This window comes from Lepisosteus platostomus, chromosome 18 (genome assembly GCF_059453375.1).
Source record: "Lepisosteus platostomus isolate fLepPlt1 chromosome 18, fLepPlt1.hap1, whole genome shotgun sequence".
Classification (NCBI taxonomy): domain Eukaryota; kingdom Metazoa; phylum Chordata; class Actinopteri; order Semionotiformes; family Lepisosteidae; genus Lepisosteus; species Lepisosteus platostomus.
Genome location: NC_142628.1, coordinates 12,768,853 through 12,795,691, shown reverse-complemented (window position 1 = coordinate 12,795,691; position 26,839 = coordinate 12,768,853). Strand labels below are relative to the sequence as shown.

Here is a 26,839-nt window from a genome sequence, read left to right as displayed (position 1 = left end):
TTCACTGAAAGATATTTATTAAGCATATCGGCAATAATAAAAACAAAACCATTGTTTGCACATTGTATTTTTTCTGGGTATATTTAAGCATAGTATCATAATATTTATCGGCCATATTAGAAGTATTCTTTTTTTTTCACCAACATACTCTTGACACATTTTTAAATTACTAGCAGATTACATACCTGTTGCCAGATAATTGGAAACCAGTCTGTACAAGGAGATACAGCCTTGTAATGCAGTTGTCATACTATTTCCTCAATATATCGCTGGTTTCCATGAAACTAAATTCATATCAAACTCAAACACAGATTTTAAGGCTTTCAGTTCAGCTGTATAAGCTTCTATCTAGAAATGGGACTTGGATCCTAGGAGTCTTCGCTTCTTTGAGTTGTATTTTTAACAGGATTTATACAGTACCTTACCAGATTTTAGTTTATAGGATGTTGTGCCTTTTAAGGTCAATTGCAGGAAAAATAAAGGAATAAGACAACAGCAGGATAATGTTGATTATCCATGTTCAGGATAGAGAAAAAAATTGTTTTGCATTAGTAAAACTAGTCCATCCTCCTAAACAGGAAATAACTGTTGGGTCATTATACTTTACCAGATTGGCGTTAGAAAATTTTAATCATGGTGAAAAAACGTTATTTGAACATAAGCAAAACAATCACTTACTGCATCCAAAACAAATCAAATATTACTTGTTCTTGTGTTATAGAAAAGTCGCCGCTTTTAACAAAAATAAAAGAAAGAATTTCTTCCTTTTCATTAAATTTTGTTTTGCAGACAAGGTAGCTTTACAATTCATATTCATTTTTAAAGTAATACCACTTAGAGATAAATTACAATGAACGCAAATACAAGAGAAGTACAAACATCCAGACTCTTATACATAAGTGAAATTGTAATAATTCTCCATACATAGGAAGGAAAGACTTTTACAGAATATATTGGCCTCATATTTACACATTTTTGTTCAAGCAGGAAAGTGGAATACAAAACAAATATTTCTCTCCATTTAGTGTTAAAAGATTCACATGCTTAAAACCTTGTTTTAAATTTTCATCCACCTGGATTTTCTTGTTTTAAATTGTGTGTCTTTGATTTGCTGGTAGCTGGTAATTCAAAAAGAAGCTGCTAGAATCCAAATTGAAACAGGGCTGGTCACAGCTGACTGATAAAGATTTAATTTCAGTGTCACCTTTGAATCTTTGTGTGAGTGATCAAGAAGGATTAAACACGATTTAAACATTTTGACTGCTTCTCTTCTGTTAAGACTGACCTTCAGCAAGTTCCATTGGTTTGAATGCATGTCCATCAGAAGAGCTCCAACATTTAGCAGTTTAGTAGAATGTTACTAATATTCTTAGGGAAGGTAATTTTAAATGGTAAAAAATGGTTTTCATACTAAATTTTAAAAGTTTTGACCTGACCATTTTCTTTTAAGATACATTTGCTAGCTGAATAATGCCTTTGGGACTCTTCTAAACTCAAAGTCCTTCATAGCTACAGTAAGATGTCCTCTGTAAATAATTCTAATTCTCTTATAAACAACTCTTTTAGTCTTCATCCACGATATTCTGAAGCTCAGACACTCAAAACGGATTATTTTTCTAAGGCTGTTAAGGTCTTTTGTTCCCCTTTCGTGAGTAAAATACTAACCCAAATGCTTTCACCCTGCACATATTCTCAGAGTCTCCAGAGAGCAGTGTCACATCAGTCAGAGGGAGAGATGCTGGTTTTCATTAAACATATACTTTGATGGTCAACACATTGAAAGGTCAAATGGGTTCAACCAGCACATGGATGCTGGAATGTGTTATTTTGCTATGAGCTTGATGAGGTGAGTTGATGGGTTTCAAAGTAGGCATGGAATAAAGTAGTAGAAATATACACTTTCAGAAGGTGGTAAAATTTTCCTTTGTTTTTTGATTCACAGCCTGAAGGGTTTTCGAATCCTAATTAATCACCTTGGATGTGTTTTTTTCTCTGATTTATTGTCTTGTCGTAGGGCGGCTCAAAAAACAACAGCTGAACGATTTTGCTTTTTGGCGTTTCATCTTCTGAGCCATCCATACATAATTCGCAGTCTGTCATGCTCTAAAGTAGCAGCAGTTTCTGCAAAAAGAACCTTATCTGCACTTGGAGCTTTCGGTATTAGTCAGCGATTCTTGCTTGCCAAATTCTTCTGAAGCCCCACCTGGTCATTTTTTAGGTGTATTTGACATTTGAAAAGCTCATTCTTCTGCATCGTGGCATAATCATCCCTTTTGTGATGGATGAAAGAATGACATGGTGGTGTAGCTCAACACTTTAAAGCATTCTGTCGACTGGCAGCTGCAGATTGCTTCAGAACCTTCAGCGTCATGTTGCAGATGTGGCTTCCCTCTGGTTTATCTGGTGCCAATGTTCTTGTACTGACACATCAGGAGGTTTTTAAAGGTCTTTTTGAATGTTACATTGCAAAGGGCATAGCATGCAGGATTGATGGTGCTGTTGACATAACACAGCCAATATCCAATAGCCCAAACAGTATCAGGAACACAGGACTGACAGAATGTGTTAATCAGCACCATGACGTTATAAGGGGTCCACGTTACAATGAACGCCAGAAGGATGGCAAATATGGTTCTGGTTACTTTTTTCTCTCTAGCTGCCATTTGTCGTTTTTTTCTCACCTGGCTCCTGGCAATACTGGCAAATTTGCGTGCCACCGTGCCAGGCCGGTTAGCAGGGACTGTGTTATTGGTGCTGTTATGAGCCGGCACAATCTCAATGGCAGTAACACACTCGTTTCCAGTTTGTTTGGTGACTATCTTAATCTTGGACCACTTGGAGGCAGGGTTAATTCTCACAGGGAGGGGGTTCTGTCCATCCAAGATGGCTTCGCTGTTGGCTCTCTCTTTGGCATCCTTTGGGGCAATGCTGGCTGTGCTGGAGTCGTTGGAGCTTTCTTTCTCCTCTGGCTGGACAGTAGACTCCACCTTCGTGGTGGCTGACTGCTCCATCTTCCCGTTCTTCACCGTCTCTGTGCTGACTTCGGTGCTGGGCTTGGAGGAGTTGTTATTGTTCTGTTTGATGATGTGGCTCTTGAGCAAGCTGGTGGACTTCGTCGCCTTCTCCTTTTTCACTTCTGGGCGGTTTTTCCTCACCCTACTCCGGCTTGCCAGGGAGATGTGGATGTACAGGACAGTCATGATTACCACGGGTAAGTAGAAGGCAGCGATTGCTGTCCCAAAAGTGACAGCGGGGTTCGAGAGGAACTGAATGTAACACTCCTTCTCTGGGACAGTACGTTCCCCGACTATGAACTGCCAAAACAGAATCGCGGGTGCCCAGAGGATAAAAGAGAGGATCCAGGCTGCGGCAATCATGAGCCCTGCCATCTTTGTGGTCCGTCTTGCAGGGTACGTCAGCGGTTTGGTCACACAGAAATATCTATCAAAACTGATGATCAGCAGGTTCATGACGGAGGCGTTGCTGACCACATAATCCAAAGCCAGCCACAGGTCACACACCACTGCACCTAGCGGCCAGTATCCCTTTATAATGTACACGGTGTACAGGTTCATGGAAAAAACACCTATGATCAGGTCCGCACAGGCGAGGCTGAACAGGAAGTAGTTGTTCACTGTTTGCAGTTGGCGGTTGACCTTGATGGAAAGCATCACTAAAATGTTACCCACCACCGTGACCAGACTCAGTGATCCGGTCACGATGGCAATAAATACAAGTTCCACAGTCTTGTAGGGACTTTCCAGTGACTCTTGTCCTCCAGAGTCAGCATTAGCCACACTGCTGCTGTTATCCATGCAGCTGAGGTTTTCCTTACCAAATTGAAAGGCATGGCCAGGTAGGTTGTACATGGAGCCTGAAACAAAGGAAATACAAAAGCGGTTATATTATCCATAGAACAGATGCAGAAATACATTAAAAAAAACTATAAATATCACACTCTTTTAACCAAATCCATTCGCAAGCTAATGGATGGCTTTTGCATCAATAACTACAGTGTAGAGTCACTTACAATGATTTAATGTCTTTTGCTCAGTGACCTAATGCAGGGCAATGCACAGTCAGTGGTCGAGTTTTTCAGGAACTTCCTGCTATTAAGACCTTTTTGTCAACCATTAGATCAAGCTTGTGCCTGAACCTAGATCCTGCTTTGAATACTGCATGCCTTTAGTATAAATACTGTACGTCTGATGAAGTGGAAAGCTGTCATTAGCTAAACTGTAGCTAAGTTTGTAACAAGACCATAAAGCCCTTTTTTTCACAAAGACAATTATAAAGACATGGTGTGACTTCTAAGGCACGGGAATGCTGTCTGTCTAGAATGTGTTTTGAAGTCAGAGGTTCCAGTATGGATGTGCTGAGAGCATTGTGAGCTCAGCATCTGGACATTCATATACTGTAGGATTTCTTTCACATTGTTCCTTTGTTTGAAGTAAATTCTGAAAGTATGAAACTGTTTTCATGCCCCTAATAATTTGAATTCTGTATAAACATGATATGTGCTTGCAAAAAAGACTTTAAAAGGGCTGAAAAAAATCAGTGCTGAAAAGTATTTTAAGTTCCAATCAAACCAACTATAATATAGATTAACATTAAACTAAATGCTCTTTACACCAAGCAAGCTTATTAATAAATGGAACTGGACAGCATTCAGGAAGAATTTAGCTAAGCCGGGGTAGATTAAGGGATGTTCTTCATAATTAAATTCCTACATATTTCTGACTAACCATTTCCCTAATCTGAGTGTCTGGACTTTCAATTTCCCAAGGAGATTTAGCTGTTATTGGTTCTGTGATGGAAGGAAAGCACTGAGAATGAAATGTTTTATTCTACCAATTTTCACTGAGACGTGGTCTGTTGTAGCTCATTCTTATTGTATCTCAAAAATAATCTGGACTCATTTTATCTCTGACTACAGTACCTCTCTGTAAAGTGAAGCTGGGAATGCTCAAGTTTTAATACATAATTAAATAGAAAATAATGAAGCTCATTTGCATTTTGTTGTTTTCTCTTTCCCACCTTCCAGCTTTGCAGCATGCTCTTTGATATATTTGACCCTGACAATTAAAATGGACTAATGAAAATATGACCCCAGAACCAAGGATATTACATTGTCATGTTAAAGAAATTTCCATTGGATGAATAATTTCATTCATTTAAATGCATTCTAATATCAAATATAACTCAATTTTTTTTTCTTTAAACATTTTGCACAGTTAATGTAATTGCTGTTCTGGAAAAAAATACATATTTGGTGTACTTTAATTATTTTATGCTCAGAGCAGACAGGATATTACAGTATCATTCATATTATATGTTACAAAATGTTGGAAATGTTTAATATTTCTCTTCATTTGTCTGCTATTTTACTGCGTTGCATGTATATCTTCTTGAAACACACTGTAGGAAATTATTACTGTTCTTTCATTAGAAACTGTAAATAAGCTTTTGCCCCCAAAGTTCACTGAAAAGAAAGGCAATCAGTCAAACGAAGTAAAAGAGAAACAGGAGTGGCCCAGATTTGATGGTTAATAATATTTTAAGTTGGCTTTTCAAACCAAAGATGACTAGAAAAGCCATTTTTAATGAGGTTCTTTAATCACAAAACAAGAAGGAACTTGTGTTCTGTGAGAAACAAAATGGGATTCGATTTAAGACTTTTCAGAAGCAAGGCGCTCAGAAATTGATTTGTGAAATTTTCCCCTTTCCTCAGCCACAGCAAGGCTACAGTTATTTCCTAATCACTCTCCTGTTGCAGACCAAGGCACCTCCATGTTAATTTCTAACTGGGCCATGACAGGAAGTTGAAAACATTTACACACATTTTAATAGACGGACTTCTCAACAAAGCCCCCTTCTAAGACAGAAGAGAAAGGGCATGATGTTGATTAGGACTCGAATAAACCAGTGTATCTTGATCAAGAAATAAGTTAAATTTATAGTTTATAGGGAATGGTTTTATGCGAAGCAGCTGAAGAAATGTACCAAAAGTTTTGTTTGTGTACAGTTATACAGTATATACTTAGATGTTGTACATTATTTAAAAACATATAGCTAAATATTAAAAAGTGTTACTTTGTTAAAATAATTACTAATGAATCTGACCATATTTCATCAGCCTGGTTTTAAACTAATGGATTAAACAAATCTAATACTAAACATTTTTAAGTGTTTTAAAATATACCAAATAAAACAATGTTTTTAGCTATCATTAAGCTACTGTTTTATATACATTTTTTGTTAGCTTTAAGAGGATTAATGAAGGTTTGAATAAATTCTTCGAAGACTACCCTCTGCTGGCCAAATCGCTGTATTTGAGTATGTACTTCTGCAGCACAGGATATAGATACTTATTATGATTCCTATTATGATATTTTTTTAGAAGTGTAAAATGTCTTCTTTGTAGAACGTACACCTTTATTTGTGATATAATTCAGAATTTGTATGGAGACAATAAAAGACTATAGTATCACCACTTACTCAACAACACTTGACATATTCCAGATGCTTTAAATTGTTTGCAGACACGTGGTGCCTTCTTGGCTGAAACTAAGATCCAGTTAAAGTTAATTAATGAATTCTTCCAATATAGTTACAAAATGTTCTCAGAAAGAACATGGCAAGAAAGATTCTTTGTTCTGTAAGTTACCACTGAAACGTCTTTTATCTCGTTCTTTTAATGTTCTTGTATTTGTCCAATGCCATGCTTTGAAGAATGAAAAACACATGGAAAGTTCTTTAGATTAATCTGGACAAAAATGATGAAAGAGTATAGCTTACCAATAGAAATAATAGTGTTTCTACAAGTCACAACTACACAAATACTGAGGATTGCTTTCAGCTTCAAACTAACAGTCGTTCTGCATATGTGTGAATGATTTTTTAATCATATGCAAAAGAATGCAATTTCTAAAACCGGCAAATACATCATAAAAGCCTGTTGGATTCTTGTTTTCAAGAATACACAAGCAGTTTATTTTTTGTTTGGGATCCATCCAGTTTAGGAATAGCAATTTGTCACGACTTGTCCCTTCTCCCGTAAGCGCCCTGGCATTCCCACGCGTTCTAAATTCCACACAAGCTCATCCAGGAACTAATTACCCAACGCCCCTCTAGTTCCACAGCAGCAGCCAGGAGGATCAGCACCAAATGGGATGGGGGGAGTCCCTCCCCAGCATGATCAAAAGCTTGGAGGTGCCCAGGAAGGTCACAAGAGAGCGTTGGCTGACAGATCCCCAACCCTACCCAATTTTGTATCACCACCAGTGATGGACTGGGATTAGAAATCAAACAGGCAGTCATATTGGCTAGTCCATTAGTTCTTTCAAACTTTTTTTCCACATACAGTACACCTCAACAATACATTTACTGTATGTTCTTAGTATTACTAGCAGTACAATCCAAAAATATACAGTAAATGCTGATTTACTGTATATAACAGGGATTGATCTTTAAATTAAGCAGATAGAGATTTTAGATAACCATGTTGCTTATTTGGTAGGGATAAGGCACTTTTTGCATCCCACCCCACACACACACTTTGGGTCTGTGAACTAAGACAACAGTTAAGCTGTTGAGTCATGGACTACTAGGATGTTAGATGTGACAGATGGGCTGAACTTGGCCATGTGATTTCCTTGGCCCAACCATGGTATCTGAAGAATACAAATTGGAGGTAATAAAAATATTTTAGTTTGAGGGCCTCAGTATTACTTTTTTAAACTGAGGATATTAGTGAGTCCGCCGCATCAACAAGCCCACCGGCCCTCTGAGTGGGTGGGCCCATCTCGCAGTTGTCTGAACTGCCAGGTCAGGTAACCTGAATTCAAGCTCACAATCTCTGGGTTGCAGAGCTCCACTTGGGCTTGGAGTACACACCAGTACAGCGACTCAGAAACTTTGCATTCTGTCTTTGAATGTTTTTTTTGTCTTCAATTAAGAAGCAGTTTCTTAATAGGAACAAAGACCCGACTTAAGTCAAATGTTCAACCGACCCACCAATCACTAATTAAAAGTCCAGGTGGCTGATGGTGGCTTTTCCTTTCTTGTGTCTAACCAACAAGTATGCAATTATGTTGTGTAATTCATGTTTTTATAAGAACAAAAAGTTTTTTTTCTCTCATTCTGCCACTTGTAAATATATCTACTCACTAGCTTTCTTTCAGACTTACAGTACTAAACCCAACTCTCGTCCACTGAAGTTATTTTGCCAGTAGACCGTCAGGTTCACAAATTAATGCACGGGTATAAAGAAATGCTTCTGTATTGAGTTTTCCATACAAGGATGAAGGTTTGTTTGTTGTTGTGTACTGTGTATATATCAAAAGATACAGTAGCTCTTTCAAGTTAAAAATACATCTAAAGACCGCTGTCTTTATAATTTGATATTTTACCCAAGCAGGGGTGATGAAAATAGTTTCTTTTTGATTCATATTTCATATGAATACCATAAGGTTCCTTGATTGATTGATTTTTTTTTGCTGAAACTCAAAATGGCCTGCAGGCATTTTAGTCATGGCTCTTTAAAATAATGAGAACAAAGCAGTAAATTGTAAATTGTAGAAGTGATACAACCACTGTCTGTTAAGTGTAGTGTCTCTGACATCACGCATATTAAATTGAGCAAACAGGAACGGTTGTTGTAGAAATAAATAATGAATTAATAACGGTGAACTGAGCTCTAGTCTTGCTTTGTCTAGACTACTCTGTTCAGCCGAGGAGGAAAAACACATCTTGTTTCCAATAACACAGACATTTTCCGTTATCTTTTTGTAATTAAGTCTTAATAAAATATGTGTTGCTAAGTAGACACATTCAAACACCAAACCAACCTGAAAATCGGAGTCTATAGTGCACTCAGTGAATGAAATTAAGTTGGCTTTTGCAATTAAGTTGACTTAATTTCAGTGAGTGGGGCCTGAAACATTAATCATCACTGAAAGACCTCTGAAACATTTCCCAATCACAAAAAGATCATGCTATACGAAAAGCTTTCCTTGGATTTTGAAATTATTTCGACCATGTTAAATTTTAGAGAAATAGCATAACATCATTAAAATATTCAATTTTTCATCCAAAGAGATCCCAAAAGGGATTTCCAACAATTACAGCACCCTCCTGGGCGAAGCATGACAGACATGCAGCAGCAGGTCCACTAATACTACACAGTTTATCAGATATAGTAGACAGAAAGGCAAAGATTTACATACTGTACAGATGTTAACACCCCTACTCTTACAAAGAGTGCCATAGGATCTTTAATGACCAAGTACTGTATTTGGAAGTGTTATTTGATACTAATGATTATGTAGCACTGAGCTACAGTACAACACAACCGAATAGTTTGTTAGATTAAAATTATCAAACTGCCACTGCACATAAAAGTAGAATGGAAAGGATGGCTTAAATGCAATCATTTGGGTTCTGAATGATATCATCTGCATATCTCAGAGGTAGAGGGAGCAGGGATACAGATTGAAGGGACTGAGTATGCAAGAATGAAAATAGCAGGCAATTTCTTTACTCCAGTGATTTTTGGTATTGAAATAGGCTGCCAAACCATATTGTTGTAACAAATTCCATGAGAGCCTTCAAGAATGCCTGGTTTGGAGCTCAAATCAATATGCTTTAAGTTAACCATAATAGCAAGGGCTGAATAGCCTCTTCTTAAAGTCTGTTTAAAAAACTGTATGTTCTTAAGAGATAGCAATGTTAATACTGCATGTGACAGGGCTCAGTGCAGTGACAGCAGTCTGTTGTTACCTAGGGAGTGGCGTTGTGTCTGCTCTAAGCCCACCAGTGACTGGGATCGAATACTAGCAAGCAGAGGTAGACCAGAGCTACATGCCTTACAAATGCACAGCCATCACGATGTATCACACAGGATGAGAGGTATTCTGTGTTAAGATTCTGTTTTAAGCTTTCTTTTTACCTGGGTTTATTATTTTCAAAATCACGGCCCAAGATGTTTATAAAGGTGATTTCTTGTTCAAAAAGTAAAGCAAGCAAACAGTCTTAAACAGTCTAGGCAAAAAATACTTCGGAGGCTGTGCTGAAGAAATAAAAAAAGGAAATCAATCCATTATAGCTTAAAAGAAAAAAAAATTGTCCAGCACCAAAGTATCCATTATCCCAATTATCTGGGAAGAACTCTAACATTCTGCCTTGAATCTGTCCTCACCTCAACCTCCAGTTAAGACAGCCTGAGGCCCCCTACAAACAGATGTGCTCACAGCTGTGCAGAAAGAACTATTGTTGTGGCCTGTCTGCTCATGAAGGTTAATAGCTGAGAGTAGTCCAAGAGAGTGAGCCCAACATGGGACCGGCAACTTCATCATGCTGGAATAATTTCTCAGTCCACTGGGTCTGTGGAGCAGTGCAGCAGCTCTCCAATGTAGGACATGACTTTGCAGGAACACGAGACAGCATGAGGGGCGCCTTTCCTGGTTGAATGAAGCTTTACATGAGCAGCAATTTTGAAGTCTGACATGCCACTAAAAAATACAAAGTTCATGACAGCAGAACTTGAGGACGGAATCATACAATCCAACTAGATACCAGTAGATGTAAATTCCTCTGAGTAATGCCTTGCATTGCTGACCTTATCGAAGAATTTCCCCTTACATTGATTCTAGGAAGTTTCTCTTTGAGCAGTTTTGCCATTCATTATTGAAAATCTGTTCATTTGGTTCATTACAACATACTGGATGAATCTTCCCCCTGTTTCTTTGTTCCCAGCATTTCCAGGGATTCACATTAGGAATGCATCCCCTCAAACTGCCCATTTACTGGTGCCCATTCAGCACCAGTGATAGATGTTCTCAAAATCCTACTGTTCTTATGCAAACAAAGGCAGAGATTTTGGTTATTTATTTTTTCAATCTGTAGTCAGATGGCAGTTTTTAATCTGGATAGGCTTAGAATATAATAGCAGATAGGGTTACAGGATCATTCCAATGACCTTTGGAACCAAAAGCTAATCTTTAAAAGAGAATCTTTAAATATCTGCATATCGTGGGATCCTTATTTCTTTAAAAAAGTCTTCAAAATGAATTAAACCCTGGTATAATTTGCTTTATAAAGTTAATTTGCAAAAGTGGTACAAAAGAAGACAATATTTCCTGAAACAAATTTCACATTCATGTGAAATGTTTGAAAGCCTTTTAGCCACTCCAGTACTCACACACTGACCTCAGAAAGTCTTTCTTTTCCTTCTCAGAAGGTCTGTAGAAACTACTGCAAAGAGTATCTTCTCCTACTGCTTCTAAGGGGTGGTTGATGTCATCGGGGGGGGGGGGGGGGGAACACACTTTTGAAATGCATCTTCTGAAAAGAACGAGTTTCATGGAAATCCTGTAATTTCCCTTCCTTGATTATGCTTGGCTGACAGATATTCAGCAAGGCTTGAGCTTTCGTGACTCTTGATGTGGAAAAACAGAAATGCTGACTATCCTCTATGTTTTAAAATGACAGGAGTTCCGGAGACGTACTGTATGTTGAGCAGAAACAGATGTTGAGGGATGTGATTTGTTACAGATGGAAATGGATTTAAAGCCATGAACAATGTTACTTATCACTGCCTGGGTCTTAGCTTAATCAATACCATCTTGAAACTATTCTAACTACATGGAAATGGGTGTAGTGTCATCAGCAAATCAGATTTAAACATGAATCTATGCCCTTTTATGGGCGGTAGCTCTGTGGCTAAGGATCTGAGCCTGTGGCTGGAAGGTTGCCTGTTAGTATCCTGCAGCTGGCAGAGGAATCCTACTCTGTTGGGCTCCTGAGCAAGACCCTGAACCCCAACTGCTCCAGGGGCGCTGTATAAATGGCTGACCCTGTGCTCTGACCCCAAGCTTCTCTCCCTGTCTGTGTGTCTCATGGAGAGCAAGTTGGGGTATGTGAAAAGACAAATTGCTAATACAAGAAATTGTATGTGGCCAATAAAGTAATCTTATCTATCTTAAAAATTGATAACTGGCTGCAAAGTGATGCTGCTTATATCAATGGTCCGCTTCATGGTTTCCAATGACAAGCCAATAACCATATTCATATCCTTTAATTTTCTGTCTAAATATTTTGGTGTAAATCTAATGTGTTGACATTAAGGCTTACTTGTTATTGAAATCAAAACATATTAACCAAAAATGTACTTACTAAACACTAGAGAAACGGACTCCTATGTTTTTATGGGCCAAATACAGTACTATTTCTTGACATAATGCGTGACTACATGCATTCCCATATCTTCCCATTTGCCGCACAGTTGGTAAGTAATGTTTCAATGATGTCTTCAGGCATTGCCACAGTATACTGTATTCTATTCCAGAAGAGATTGCAGAGTGGCAATTAGCCCTCCAGTCCCATTTCTAGAATGTCATGGGTTCAAATCCCCAATGAAACCACCACTATTGCATCATTAAGTACATTACCCAGCTGTTTCTGTCAAAGAAGCTTTCAAAATAGGTGCAGATGTTGCTGGGAGAGTTGCCTGTGGCAGACAAGTGGCCCATCCAAGGGGAATCTTGTACTCTTAGGACTTTCATTATGCTTAATGCTACAGAATGGGGGACAGGCTGCAGGGCGGTGAGGCACTCAGAAAAGATTTTTAGCTTTTGACGGACACGAGCCCATCTATAAAGTAGCCAAATAGCTACTAGCACAGTTCTACAGTTCTACAGTGTGTGGCAGTTGTAAAGACAGGTACAGTAAACACCTCCGTTCAGTGGAATGGGAATTACAGTACAACATAGGAACAGAGGCATCTGACAAGCTACTGTACTTCTAACCTGAGGAAAAAACACCCACAAGCATCTCAGAAAGGCAATAAAACATACAGTTCTTTGTGTCACAATATGGCATATCCTGGCTACTCTGCAAACATCTGTAATAGTAGTGTTATAAAAGCATTCTGCCTTTGTTTGTCCTGGGTGGCTGTTGTTTGAATTCCACACTGGCCACCTGGATTTTCAAGCATTGTAAAATATCCAATCGCTTCGCTTAGAGCTGCACAACTGTCAGGCGAAAAAGAGAAATGTGTTTGAAGCCATCCTGCTGAGCCTTTAGTGGCGTGAGGCTTGGAACGTAATAGACCTTTGAAAATTATCTGCATCTGGCTAGGGCCATTCCTTTGTTTGAGCCGTGCTGGCACCCTGCTCACGGTGGAAATCCCATTTTTAAGCTCTGGGTGCTTTCTCATCATACAAAAAAGATGAACAGGTCTGATTCTTTCGAGCAGATTGTGTACTGACATTATCCACTGAAGTGCTCATTCCTTTCTCTCCTGCTTTTTATTAAGACTTAAACACCATGTCTGTGGACTTCATGGTCTTATTCTAAGCATCTCCCTGAATCTCATCTTTTCCAGGATTGACACAGAGCGAATGTTATGTAGTAAATCATTCAATGATGGTGCTGCTTCAGGTGAGCTCAGAAGCATTATCAAGTACCTTATACTTTTTGCTTTAGAGCTCCCAATCTGTCTTAGGTAACCATCCTGACTGAGGCAAAATGTTGAACAGCTAGTGCTGTGGTCCTTTGAAAAGCATGATGAGGCATTTAAATTCATTTTCAAAGGAGGCATTCCACACCTCAGTAGCTCACACTGTAATATTCCCAAAGGGTCTGAAAGTACATTTTATCTAAGTGTGGCAGGTTGCAGAATACCAGGGAGGTTTGCCGGCTGCCAGCTCCGAACAGTAGGGATCAACAAACAGCAGATGCTTAAAAAAAAACACTGTGACACACACAACTCTCTCCTAAAAAGATGAAACCATCTGTGGCATTTCAGAGGGCAGTCTGAGGGCTGCAGGTACATTTCACAATGATATCAAATATACAATCTAAGTTGAATATTTCAAGTTGAATACATCAATGTTTGCGCTACATGTAATATGAGACACTTATAGTCTCTCAGAGGCATGCTGCAATTTTTGTAAATCTATAGGCATGAAATTTCGGGAGGCAGAAGTCCATTTTTGAGCCTTTATACTGTCAATGATCATATCTTGTTAATATCATGCATTAATTCCAAGGCTCATTGAGCAACATAAAGAGTTTTATTTGTATTTTAAATATACATGTGCATACTGTTAGTGTCTGTAAATAATATGATAAGGACATATTACTAATTGGAATTTACCATCAGAGCATGGAAATGTGTTATTACTTTATATGGCCAAAAGAGCAGAGATTACTGAAATGATCAAAAGGATCAAGTTTCCACCCCTGAGCAACATTTGTATTCTTTTGAACTACAGTTTTCTTTCTGAACTTCCAGATCTGACATTTACCTAAGACATATGTTGCTACATGTTCTAAATGAATCTCATTTGTACTCATTAGCTTTGTACTTGTAGCTTTTGTCTCATTTGTAGCGTTAAGTAAATTAAGTCTAATCAATGTCTGTCTTGTTGATTGACTCCCAAGCAGTCAATCTGCTACCAATGGGAGTCACCAACTCACCCCCTGACAGGAACAAGACATGATATTTAAGATCTGGAAAAGGTCTTAATATAGAAAATTACTTTCTGTTCACACAGAAGATAATTTGTGAGTCCAATGCATTGTTCCCTTAAAACACTGGAATATGAAAGTTAATTTTGTTCAAAGATGAATAATGATTCTCTCCACAGTAACCAACTCAGTAAGTATACAGTACATGAAAACAGTGCTGTGTCAAGGCCATTAATACTTGTATTACTTAACTTCCCATGTCTAAGCTTTCTGTAAGAAATGGCTTACTCACACAAGCTAATTAAACTATTTAATCCTCCTGATAAATAAAAATGCCAGTTATCGGTCTCCTGTGATTCTATTAGAGGTAGAATTGGCTACATTAATTAAAAAATGCTTTAAAGACTAGCCGAGTTTCCTCAGCTGGCTGTCAGCAGACGCTTAAAGAAGGAACCCTGGAGACCAATCATTGCTTTCTGTTAGGAGTCAGATTTCCCACAAGGAAATATTAAATTGCTGATGTGTTTCTCCAGCAGATTCTTTAAGTGCAAAAAATAGTGCAAACAATCGTCCTATAGTTGAACTCTACTTCTCCATTTTGTTTTATTCCTCTTCTCTGTTATCCTAACTCTCACCACAAATTAAGTACTTCTTCCTCTTCAGTTTGATTTTCTTTTTTTTATTTTAATAATAAATATTAATATTTGTAATTTGAATAGAAATGGGTCCATGTACAGTCATAACACACTCTCTTATCAAATTGTAGGAACCCTCCATTAACGTGATAAGACATGGTTTGGCTTCAGGAACATGTGAGAAATGTCCATTTTGTTTCCTAGTCCCCCCAAAAGCTGGTTGATAAGCAGTTTCATCACACACACCATTAACCATATCATACAACCTCACCTGAAAAGGGATCCTTCTAGAAGAATGAGGTATCATTGACCACCAAATATTTCTAAACTTTGTGAAACATTTCCCTCATAGTCTTCAGATTGTCCCTGTGGCTCTCAAAGACCCAAGTAAATGAGAGTTCCTAATATTTTGGCCAATGAGTGTGTGACTGGATAGTATTATAGGGAACAGGTGGCATCTAAGCCTTTATCCAAATGTTTTCTATCTTTTATTTTGATATAATAATCCATTTATAATTATGCCAGTGCCCTTCAAAGTAATAAACAAATCTAAGAAGGGAAAAATTACTGTTGAGAGATTGAAAGTATGATGATTATGAATAGAAACATTTCATCATGACGCGAGTGTACCAGTCATTTCTGAGGTATGAAAAGTTGTACCTCTGCTCTATAATGTGATGGATAGTATTAGTTCTGACACTTTCCATTACTGAATCCATTTTGGATGCAGAGAGCTGCCTGCCTTTTAATGACACTGTTTTTCTTGTTGCTGAACCAGGTCAGTAATGGGAACATGAACCTGGGTCTTCTCATTTCACGATAGAAAAAAAATATATAAATAAAAAATCAGTCCTTGACCATTCGTATAAACTAATTCTCCTTGTCAGCTCCTGAGCAACATGGTAACACACTGCAGCTATTTCTGCTGATGCCATTGATACTGTAATTAGAATCATTCTTCCCTGCAAATCTTTCACGCAATATGACTGTCTCTTCCAATTTCTATCAATGAGCTCAAATTGTTTTAGTTTTTTTCTTGTAGCAGAATTGAAATAGGAAACTCTTTTGTACTGAAAATGGCTAACAATGCATTTCATCCCTGCTGTTATTCACTACAAAGCTGCAAGTGGACAAATAACTGAACATTGCTTTCACTATTTGTTATGTTTCAGTAGTATCTAAGGGCTGTTCAGTAGAAGTTTAAAAACACAGAAAATGCTTTCATGTATTTTAGAAAACTTTGAGATTTTGAATTTGTAATCATTGTTTTAAACCTATTTTAAAATGACTAGAGGCTCAGGTCTCCTTAAGAAATGTACTCATTATAGAGATAATAATGTCAGGTTTGAAAAATGTGCTCTGAATAATATCAGGACCATCTAGGGAGAACAGGGTTGATCTGAAAGGATATTCCATTATACACCAATCCCCACTCTTCATATCACAAACCAAAAGCATTTCTGCAATGCATGTGACTGTGTTCTGCTATAATCGCATTATGGTTGTGATATAACCCCTGAAATCCACTCTCTCTGTTGATATCCACAGAAAACTGTCTTTGCATATTTTTGGGAGAATTGAAGACACAGAAGTGAGAGAGGCAAGAGCAGCCTAGTTCAACATCCACTTTCTGTGGACAGTCGCATTTCAACATCAAGAAACACGTTTGCTCTATGAGTGCCTTCTGAGACCGAGTAGTGAGATTGTATAAGAAAATACAAGAAGCCCTAAAACTGACGCAAAATCTTGAAACCTTCCATACACGTATTGCTCCTCATGGAGTATAGATATTAGAAATTCGCATATTCTTAAATTGCAGTTTATACTTGTTCCAGCCTTATTTCTTTAAATTACAGCAGTTTCAGGTATTCAAAATAATGTACTGTATATAGCACATTATGTGGAGTATATATTGTAACCCCTTGTAGAACACTTTACAGTATTTTCTTCCCATGATATTTACAATTGGTTTAAATCAATCCATGACAATTATGTATTAAATACCTAATATGTATGCATATTTGTCTTTCCATCAGGGATTTTGTGATCCAGAGCTTTATAAACCATAAACAAGTTTATTAGATCTGGGCATATTTCAATATCTAGCAATATGATTAGATTTCCTTGTGGTGTCAGAGAAATGTGTGCATTCAGAGACAGTACTAAACCAGAATTGCATCTGCGGTAACTAGGTGATAGTCTTTGATTAAGTGACTCTTTGAAGAGGAAGATAAGCTCCTATCCCCTTGTTTGAAGATGTCGATATAGAACAAAACAAGCCTGTCCATTCTGCTGACCCACAAGACAATTTTTGCCAATAGAGGAGATACCGTTCCAGCTTTTACAAATATTTTACAGAATTGTCTGATGGCAAAACATTTCTAATTATGTTTCAATTTTACAAATTGATCACAGAGGTCTATAAGGTTTGGTTTTTATCATTATTTTCTATGTTGCCTCCTTAGCTTCTTTCTTTTCTTCTTCCATGGTTACATTATTCATGGTACAGAGCTCACATTGACAGTGGAGCTCAACTTGACATTCAACATGACTTACACCTAGAGACTTTGTCTTGAGAGCAATGGAGTACTCTTGGAGGACACCTGGAGATGATTATCCAATAATTAGAAGTAGTCAAGACTTTATTTATTCTTCCCCTTTCATTCCATCTTCTGCCTTCACATTTTACAGACAGCTCCTGTTTGCAGTGTTTTTTTCAGACACCTTCCACTCTAATAAAATATACACTCTGCTATTTGGTTGGTCTCGTTTACTATGGTTGTAGGGATGGTTATATTTACTATGGAGTGTTGTACAGTATATCTTTAAAATATTTTGTAAACTTAGTGGACAGTGATGAAGTTATTTAAAGAAATGCCTCTATATAGAACCTAAAACGTTGTTTAGCAGATTTTTTAAACTGCTTTTACAAACCCCCAAAAATGTCATTGCACCCAGCAGGAGTCACTGTTTAAATTGTGTGACGCTGAAACCCAAAAGAGAGTCTCAAGTCTCACTATGCTACAGAGGGATTTTCACTTAAGGCCCGTAATCTTGCTTTTGCTAGTTTGAGACATCTGTGACTGCAAAGATAGAAGAACTTTGAGTGCTGCTGGCCATAAATTGGTATGAAAACACAAATTTATTCATCCACAGTGTTTCATTCAACGCCTGGACAAAGTCTGTCAGTTTTAGGACCCCAGCTGCATTGCCAGATATGTAAACATTGACACGACTGTACTGAAAAAAGCCACACAACCCCATTTACAATTAAGCACATTATTTCACACAAGGCAAGTTTCAAACTGAAATACTTGTGTCTGTCCATCCAAAGATAGCTAAGCTATTTCTAAAAATATAAATCTTAAATAATTTAAATTACTGGGGGATAAAGCAGACATTTTAAATCATAGCTTTTGCCTCCAGAGAAATCTGCAGCTCTTTGGTATTTAGCCATATATATTTTCATTTATGGCAATAAATATTTTACTACCGGCAAGTCAGACTTAATTCTGGCTTCTGTTCTGTCTCCACAGCAAGAACTGATTAATTCAGATTTTCATCACAGCATGAAATGATCGGTTCAGATTTCATCTCACCACTGAGTCATGGATCCTCTCATTTAAAAGTTTTCATAGCCCACAGAGACACATGATCATTTCCATTTGTTCCTTCTGATGAATCAGATGTGATGCTGATCAATTCACAGGAACGTCTGATGAGGGAGTCCGTAAGTAGTCCAAAATGGACTGCCAATGTTCCAGAAACGGCTAACCTTGTTATCTGAAGTACGCAAGAGCCTCTCATCTGAAATCATCTGACGCCTAAGAGAGACATCAGGAGGGTTCCCACAAACCTTGCCATACAGAATACATTTTCTTGAAGCATACAGCAAAATGGGAATCGGCCAATGGCGTCCAAATACAAATCTGTGTTTGTGGTTAAGGTGTAAAAGGGTTGAATTTTAATGAGATTGTAAGGCACAGTATTTGTAATGTATAGCAATGTCATGGATTTCCAAAAATGAAGAAATAGATTATCTGGTAAAAGAAGTGAAGGTGAGTCTCTGATTCTAGTTGACATTTCATGCTTAAAGAAGAATCATGGGCGGTTCCCACTTTAGGAAGAACTTGAAAATTGCTGCTCTTATATTTAGTCGTTGGAAGCGAGAGAGTGCGTTTACTATAATACTGTTAAATTTGTATAAATCTGTTCCTTCCCAAGTCCTTGCAGTACCCGAGCTGCAGGCAGCAAATTGAAACTCTTTTGAAAAATCTTCCCACGAGCAAATAATACCCATTTTAGTATCTGTGACGAGTCGTCTTCGTTTTCAAAGTGGATGGTGTTCTTTGGCTTTCATGGTTATCGACAAGTGCTGCCAGGGAATTCTTAAACCACAGGAAGTAGAAAAAATCCGTACTGGAGTATTTCAAGCTCTTCTTCCACATTCCAACTTAAATGGAGTTTATAACAGAAGTTTGGGAGGAAGGCTAGATCTTCATCTCACCTACTTCCACTCTCCTGTGTATGTACAGTACTGTATGTAATCTCGCAACTGGGATTTCCCTTTGTGCACCAATCTCATATTCCTCCCACTAATCTCATCTATACCCCTGTAGCAACTCTCTAGTGCTTTCCCTACAATAGTGAGAGGGGGTTCTTGAGGATAGGCTGCCATTCCCTCAGCTAGGCAAGTTACTGTAGATGTACCAGATCCCCAACACACATTTCATCCCTTTTCATATTCATCAGAATCTAACTCAAGTACTGCAATGGCATTTTGAATGAACATTCTGGAGGGATTTAAATTCTTTATGAATTCTCTTCCATAAAAAATAGAACTTCCACAAGTGAGCTTCCATTTTGCCCGTATTCTGCATTCCTCCTCCTTCTCAGCTCCACCTTTGCAGCTACCCCTTGGTTAACTCCACTCTCCGGCCTGACTACCTCGTCCTACAGTCATCTAAGCAGGTTACAAGTCAAAATTTCTTATATCAAACTCCTCACCAGAAAAATGTATTGGCTTAGTGGGAGATGTTATTGCTTGTGAATACGATTTTGGGTTAACCATTTTCAAAAATGTCTGCAAACTCTGTATGCTTATCACGCCATTCCCATTCTTTAAAACTAGTTGATTGCTGCTGGCTGGTAATCTGGATTACCACATACAGTACTGGCATTTGAAGGGATATTTTTCATTGAAGGATAATGTTCTTTAATGCTATACCTACAGATTGTGTTCCAGATCAAAGTGTTGCACTTGATATGAACAAAGTGCATCTTCTTATCATAAATAAAATATATTTGAGTGGAATGGAAACCCAGCTCACAGCTTTTTGTTCCAGCCTGTGGAATCTACACCCTATTTCATCATTACATTAGGTGTCCACACTGTGAAGCCCAATTGAAGAGCTGTTAACAGGACACTGGACACTGTGATTTTTGAAGATTCCTGTTAAGATTTTTCCTTACCCACAAGATGCTATATAATATAAATACATTATATAATATCATCTACCTCTACAATACATTTACTAGAGAGATGTTGGAATCACTCCGAATAGAATACGAGAATCCGTGAATAATTTTAATTTTTACACTCTTAGAAAACCTTATAACCTCTCTGAGTAATGACATGGGCAAACTCTGCCACCTGGCTATATCTTCCTTTATTTTTAGATTTTATGGGAAAATTGTTGAAACAGGGAAGGATTCAAGGAAGCCTTTGGAGGCATGTGGAAAGGAAGACATGTACAGTAGGTGGAGGGTGCTGTCTCCAAACAACTAGTTATAGCCTCAAATTTGATAAAATTTATGTAACATCCAGATATTCTCCCAAATTTGCTGATGATATCTTCAAAGCCCTAATGGAGTTCTCCAATTTAATTGAATAAAGTAGCACATAATACAATTATTTTCATCATACAATGATGGCTTGTGATCTCTGCTTGACATTTACAGGGCCTGAAGATTTTGACTTGCTCTAATTCCTTTAGCAAATGCTGCTGTATCCAGAACAAACAAAAAACTATTTAAAGGATGCCCCTGTCTCAGTCACACTCACAGTTCACGAAGACAACACCCCCTGTCTCATTCCCATCCTCAGTTCACTAAGAGGACACCCCTGTCTCATTCCCACTCGCAGTTCACTAAGAGGACAACCCTGTCTAAGTCACACTCACAGTTCACCAAGAGGTCACTCCTGTCTCAACCCCTGTCCAAGTTCACCAAGAGGACACCCCTGTCTCAGTCCCTGTCCCAGTTCACCAAGAGGTCACTCCTGTCTCAGTCCCTGTCCCAGTTCACCAAGAGGTCACTCCTGTCTCAACCCCTGTCCAAGTTCACCAAGAAGACACCCCTGTCTCATTTTCACTCCCAGTTCACCAAGAGCTCACCCCTGTCTCAGTCCCTGTCCCAGTTCACCAAGACCTTGCCCCTGTCTCATTTTTCCTCCCAGTTCACCAAGAGGTCACCCTTGTCTCAGTCCCACTCTCAGTTCACAAAGGGGTCACTCCTCTCTCAGTCCAACTCTCAATTCAGAAAACCCTTTCTTTGTCTTCTTCCCAATTCAAAAGGCAGATAGCTCATTTGTTAGTTTTGACACTGTAAGAGACTTAAACAAAAGCTCAATTGATAGGTGGATGCTTCACATTGTTGGTGGTGGAGGGGAGTCTCCATTACCTGTAGAGTGCTTTGAGTGGAGTGTCCAGAAAAAAAGCACTATATAAGTGTAAGCAATTATTATTATTAATTATTGACTTATCAAGCTCCTCACAGAGAGAGAACCTAAGTACTCCAAATGACCACAGTGTCCAGGGATCCCAGTATCCAGTGAGATTGATTAGCTGTCTCTCCAATTTACGTCTGAAGACCTCACCACCTTGCCTGATCATACTTCTTCTCATTCATTCTAACCAACTATTATTAAGTTCACAGTTTCAGGAAAATGGGGTTGTTATCTCTGTTTGGCTATGCTGATGCTAATATTGTTAATGCTACAAAGTGAGACTGCATTAGCCATAGAGCAAACAGTTGAACCAGAGAACAAAGCTTTTGTCACCTGAAGATATTCCAGCAATAAGGATTTTTAATGAGTAAAAGCCCTTGTAACTATCTTGGAGGTTAATATCCTATTAAATTAATGGCTCTCATTACTTGTGATAGCTATAGAGGTTCTTTAATTTTTTACTGACATTTTAAATATCAGATTTAAAAAGAATCCTCTTTCTCATTTACACATCTGTCATGGGCGTCATATGGTATAGACCATATGGTATAGCCCTGCATCAGGTGGATATCTGGTTCAGATCTCTGGTGTATTTTTACCAGTCCTGGCTGATATCATGATGCTGGCCTCAGATTTCTGTAAATACAGTAAGTTCTGTAAATAAGTAGCATAATTTTTAATTATTTTTTTTCAGATTTTGAGAGTTACATTTAACACATTTCTGTCTCTAAATGTTATGGTTGACATTGAAGAAAATATGTAGATAAAGGTTTTTTTTTATGATTCATAAGATGTATTCTTAAAGTACATGAGATATGTGCATTATGTTGAGTAAAATATATTTAATGGGACTCTGCAGCCTCGTTTTACTCTTTAAACTTGTTTCATAGAAGTAGAAAAATAAAAAGAAATTCTATTCTGAAGATCACTAATGCGGCTTCATTTTCAATTCATTTTTTTCTGTAAAACAGATAATATCGTGTCAGATTCATTTTGCTTCATGCACAGAGATATCTCGTGTCGTGTGCGCGCATTAACGCCCTTACACACGCCTTGATTGCAGCTTTTAAAAGAGTGATAAACATGAAAACAAACCAAAACATGGACTTGGTGCTAAAGTCGCCTGTGACCATTAATGCAAAAACAAAATAGTTCTTGTCCACGTCCGGCCACTTGAACACTCCAGGGCTGTAAGTGCTAAAATACAATAGCTACTACCTTTGCGCCTGTAAAGCTAAAGAGTCTATTCATCTTCACAAAATAGTTTTACGTGACCAAAAAACTGAATACGCAAGTGTTCAGATTGCATCAATTGCTCACCCCAATGACGTCATTGACCTACTAAACTTCAGGTTCAACCTGAGAGATGCTTGTCAATTCGAAGACGAATGTGCGCTGCAACAGAGCTATCTTTGGCTCACAAGACGAAAGAAACAACCTTCTGCCAATGAAGCTTTTGGGTGTTTTGTTCCTGCCGTATGCGTTTTAATATCGGACTGTTCCAGCAGCGTTTATAAAAGCCGGTGTGATGTCCCGGAACACTAAATTAAAGTGGCGAAACATTGCAGTTTGAAGTTAGTTCTGCTAAGTTATTGAAGATAACGCCAATAAAATATTAATTCATTTCAATTGGGGATACGGCGTATAAAAAAGCGATGCCCACTTATGCACCGAGCAGGAAACGAAAAGATGACAGACTGCATGAGCCAGGGAAATGATTGAAAGACCATTTCGTCTTACTTCATATACCTGTTTTGTTCTGCGGTTCAAAAAGTACATTCATTTAATAAGAAAACTGCAAGCTGTTATATTCTACCTTCAGCCTTACCTGATTAAACAGGTAGTACTTAATGACCAAAGGCAGAATTCTGTGAACGTCGCCTACAGCACATACAGTACAGTTGTACAGTCCAGTGTTATACTCTGCTGTGTACGGAAACTATCGAGAGCAAGCTGCGATGTTGAAGCTGTGGTGGCGCAGCCGTTGAATGAAACTCTCCTGAGCTGATAACTGTTTTTCTAGGCTAGAAGTCCAACAGTACCGATATAGACATTCCTCAGACTTCGGATTTGTTAGTATTTACCACATTGTCGTATCAGTCGTTCAGATTGCTGGGCCGCAACGACCCAGTATTGCTACGAACTGTCCGAGCACGGTCTTAGTCTTTCAACAGGCAGAATGCAAGAGGAGCGTTAAAACAGACCCTACCGCCTCCCACCTACGCTAAACCCTTCATAAAATAGCGCAGCTATAGGAGAAAACTCCTTTACACTTGTCCGTGCCATGTGCGTGTTCATTGATTAGACTTGCTTACTCTTTTAACCCCAAAAAAGAACGCAGTCTAAAAATTGTCGTGCTTTTCAGACAATAATACTTTTTTATTGCTTGGACTGCAAAAGATACTGTAACGCGAGATATCGTTATTGTCGGTTTTTGATTACTGCTTTCTTTATTTTAAATAGGCCGAACGATCTTCTCTGGTTTGTAACCTTTCTAGTCGTTGAAAGACACTACGACTTTACATTACGCAGTTTCTTGAGACTGGAGGTGCAGAAAACCTGAGCCATACAGTAACATTTCCATAGCTGAAGAAAAAGTGGTGATGAAGGCAGAAGAAATGTAACACACAATTTTGGCGTGGCGCTAAGCTATTTTGAGAGTCGGATGGGCATTGTTAGATAACGAATATTCACGAGGAATGACAAACACCTTATGGAGCGAAATTGTGGCTTAACCCGCTTGGCTGAGGGCTGACCTCCCCGCCAGAGGACAAGGAGACCAGGACCCCCATGCAGGGTGACAAAGGGGCACCTGCAGAGGTGGAGATTGGGTGGGGTATAAAGACATGCAAGAGAGAGAGAGAGATGGATTTCGTAGGTATTTTTACCGTTTGGGAGAGGAATGGTTTGTCAGGAGCGATTGCTAATTACAGACAGCTGAGTCTGATTGAGCTTGGTTGTTGTCAACCCTCGCTAACTTCTGTTTTAAACTCCATTTATCAAAGCGATAGCTTTGTCCTATACTTTACTTTACCTCATAGATAGGATGAACACAAAAAGAACTGCATTGAAATAACATGTACTGCACATATTTAATTTAATACAAAGACAGTTATGATGGTGGTCGGCCAAATGGAATTGAACAGCAGTAACCATTTTTATCTCACGCTTATTGACTTAGTTAATTGCATTTCTCTTCGGAAACAACGGAAGGAAAAGGTATGCTCGAGTCCTCTTGTTTACCATGATCTATTTTTTATACACTGTATACAGCAGTCCTTAGTTTTTGATATGGCTGTTTAATTTTGAGACTGCTGAGTAATTGTACTCACAGGCTGATGCAAAAAGATTTTCGGAGTCTTTAACCAAGCTTATTGTGGTCCCACAGTAACAATGTATCTCTTGGAAGACACGTAGTAGTGTTTTCGGGTGTTATCGACTTGTTTAAAATGGTGCCAAATGTATTTGATAATCTTAGTTTTATATTGGTCCGTTTATACATTCAGTCGTTTCATATACAACATCCGTTACTTATGAAATAGATGTGAAGTAGGAGTTATAAAAGTATGTGTTTTGAATATTAGCTTTTGAGTTGTGGCAGGAATAGTGTTACTGTATAAGCAAACACCAGATTATCGGTATGGACAATGGAGAAGTGCTTTATCATGTTAATGGTTTTAAAATTCACCGTTTAAAAGTGTCACTTTAGGTGCTATAATACAAATGACAACCCATAATGGTCTACGACTCAGAAGTATTTAGTGACCTACTTTATTGTCGTTCTTCTCATGATTGTATTTGAAGTGCTGTGCTTCACAATTTTGCTTTGCGAGGTTGTAGAAATTCAGAAACTGGCCACATTTGAGTGCAAAGAACAATAGTTTCCTCATGGCTGTAAAGAAAAGGTGGTAACAACGATAAAGATACCCTAGCTCGTTATATCAATATCCGCCAACACAGCTGCAGATAATCAGGAGCGCAGGTATTTCATTTGCAACTAGAAAACGTAATTAACCGAGAAAAGTGTTTCATATAAACTCAACTAGCCCCTTGACAGTACTTTTTAAAGAAACTACGACAGCTGACTATTGATTTTACTTTCTTAATATTTTTGTCGATTATACCGAGACAATATCTTTCTAGCAATGAAGCCTTTTTAATGACTTCCCATTTGGAGCGTCTGCATGGAAGTTTCCCAAGAATTCCCTGAAGCATGAAAATCCTATTAGCCCCTACTGTTAATTTTGTATAGTCTCAGTATATTGATTAGTACTCAGGTAACATAATCCATTTTCGGGACAAATAACGTATATTACGTACAATATACAAGTTCGAGATGACAAAACCATCGACTGATCGATGATTGATTGTATTCAATTTATTGTAACGAATAGCAGCTGTAAGTGATACAGCAACAACGAGACGTGTTTCTGGCGTTATTGCAAACAGTTGTTTTAGAGTTCTTCTTTCAAACTGGTCTGTTCCGTGCCATCACTTTATATTTTATTTTAAAATGTTAAGCTATTTCATCGGCGAAATTTCAATCAATTGCAAAGTAAATCACTCACATACGCATTTAAAGCAAAGAACAAACTCATAGATAACTTACCTGATAAATTCCACTGCGCAAACCTGTCTGCTCCGGTGAGATTATGGCAGCTCATGGTTGCATGGTTTTCCAGTGTCTTAACCAAGTTCAAAATCCCTTTTCAAATTTCTATATAATTTATTCTAAAAAGTTACTATGCAAGGTCGTGATTGTCTTCATTTGGGGGCAGTTTTCCCTTTCTCGTCATTTTTGCAAGCAACGCCTTTACATATTTCTAAATTTACTTCAGTTCCTGGTTGTAAAACAAGACCAGTCCAGCATTTACTGGGGAAAGAAAACCCTGGAGCGAAGTGCCAACTTCTTTTTTAAAAAAAGAGCTGGTTTAGATCCTACCCAGATGTGCCTCTCATCTGCGAGGATCTGATTTTTTTTTACAGCTTACAGGCACTGAAGCAG

At 38.2% G+C, this 26,839-nt stretch overlaps 1 protein-coding gene across 2 annotated transcripts; it reads right to left on the bottom strand.

The window, feature by feature from the left end:
- chrm4a (cholinergic receptor, muscarinic 4a) lies at positions 1-26,839 on the bottom strand. Of its 2 annotated transcripts, none has more exons than XM_088611450.1 (2): positions 26,444-26,839; positions 1-3,874 (listed from the first exon to the last, which is right to left on the bottom strand). In XM_088611450.1, the coding sequence occupies exons 1-2, from the start codon at positions 26,496-26,498 to the stop codon at positions 2,397-2,399; spliced, it is 1,533 nt and encodes a 510-aa protein (XP_088467576.1). In that variant the 5' UTR covers positions 26,499-26,839; the 3' UTR covers positions 1-2,396. The 2 variants fall into 2 exon arrangements, with proteins under 2 accessions (XP_088467576.1, XP_088467577.1); XM_088611451.1 differs by lacking the exon at positions 26,444-26,839 and adding an exon at positions 25,605-25,712.

What these genes read in the sequence shown, in the direction of transcription:
- chrm4a (XM_088611450.1), bottom strand. Translation starts at nt 26,498, where the DNA reads ATGAGCTGCCATAATCTCACCGGAGCAGACAGGTTTGCGCAGTGGAAT. An exon ending in TGCGCAGTGGAATTTATCAG is followed by an intron (nt 3,875 to 26,443) that starts GTAAGTTATCTA and finishes CCTTTGTTTCAG; the next exon opens with GCTCCATGTACAACCTACCT.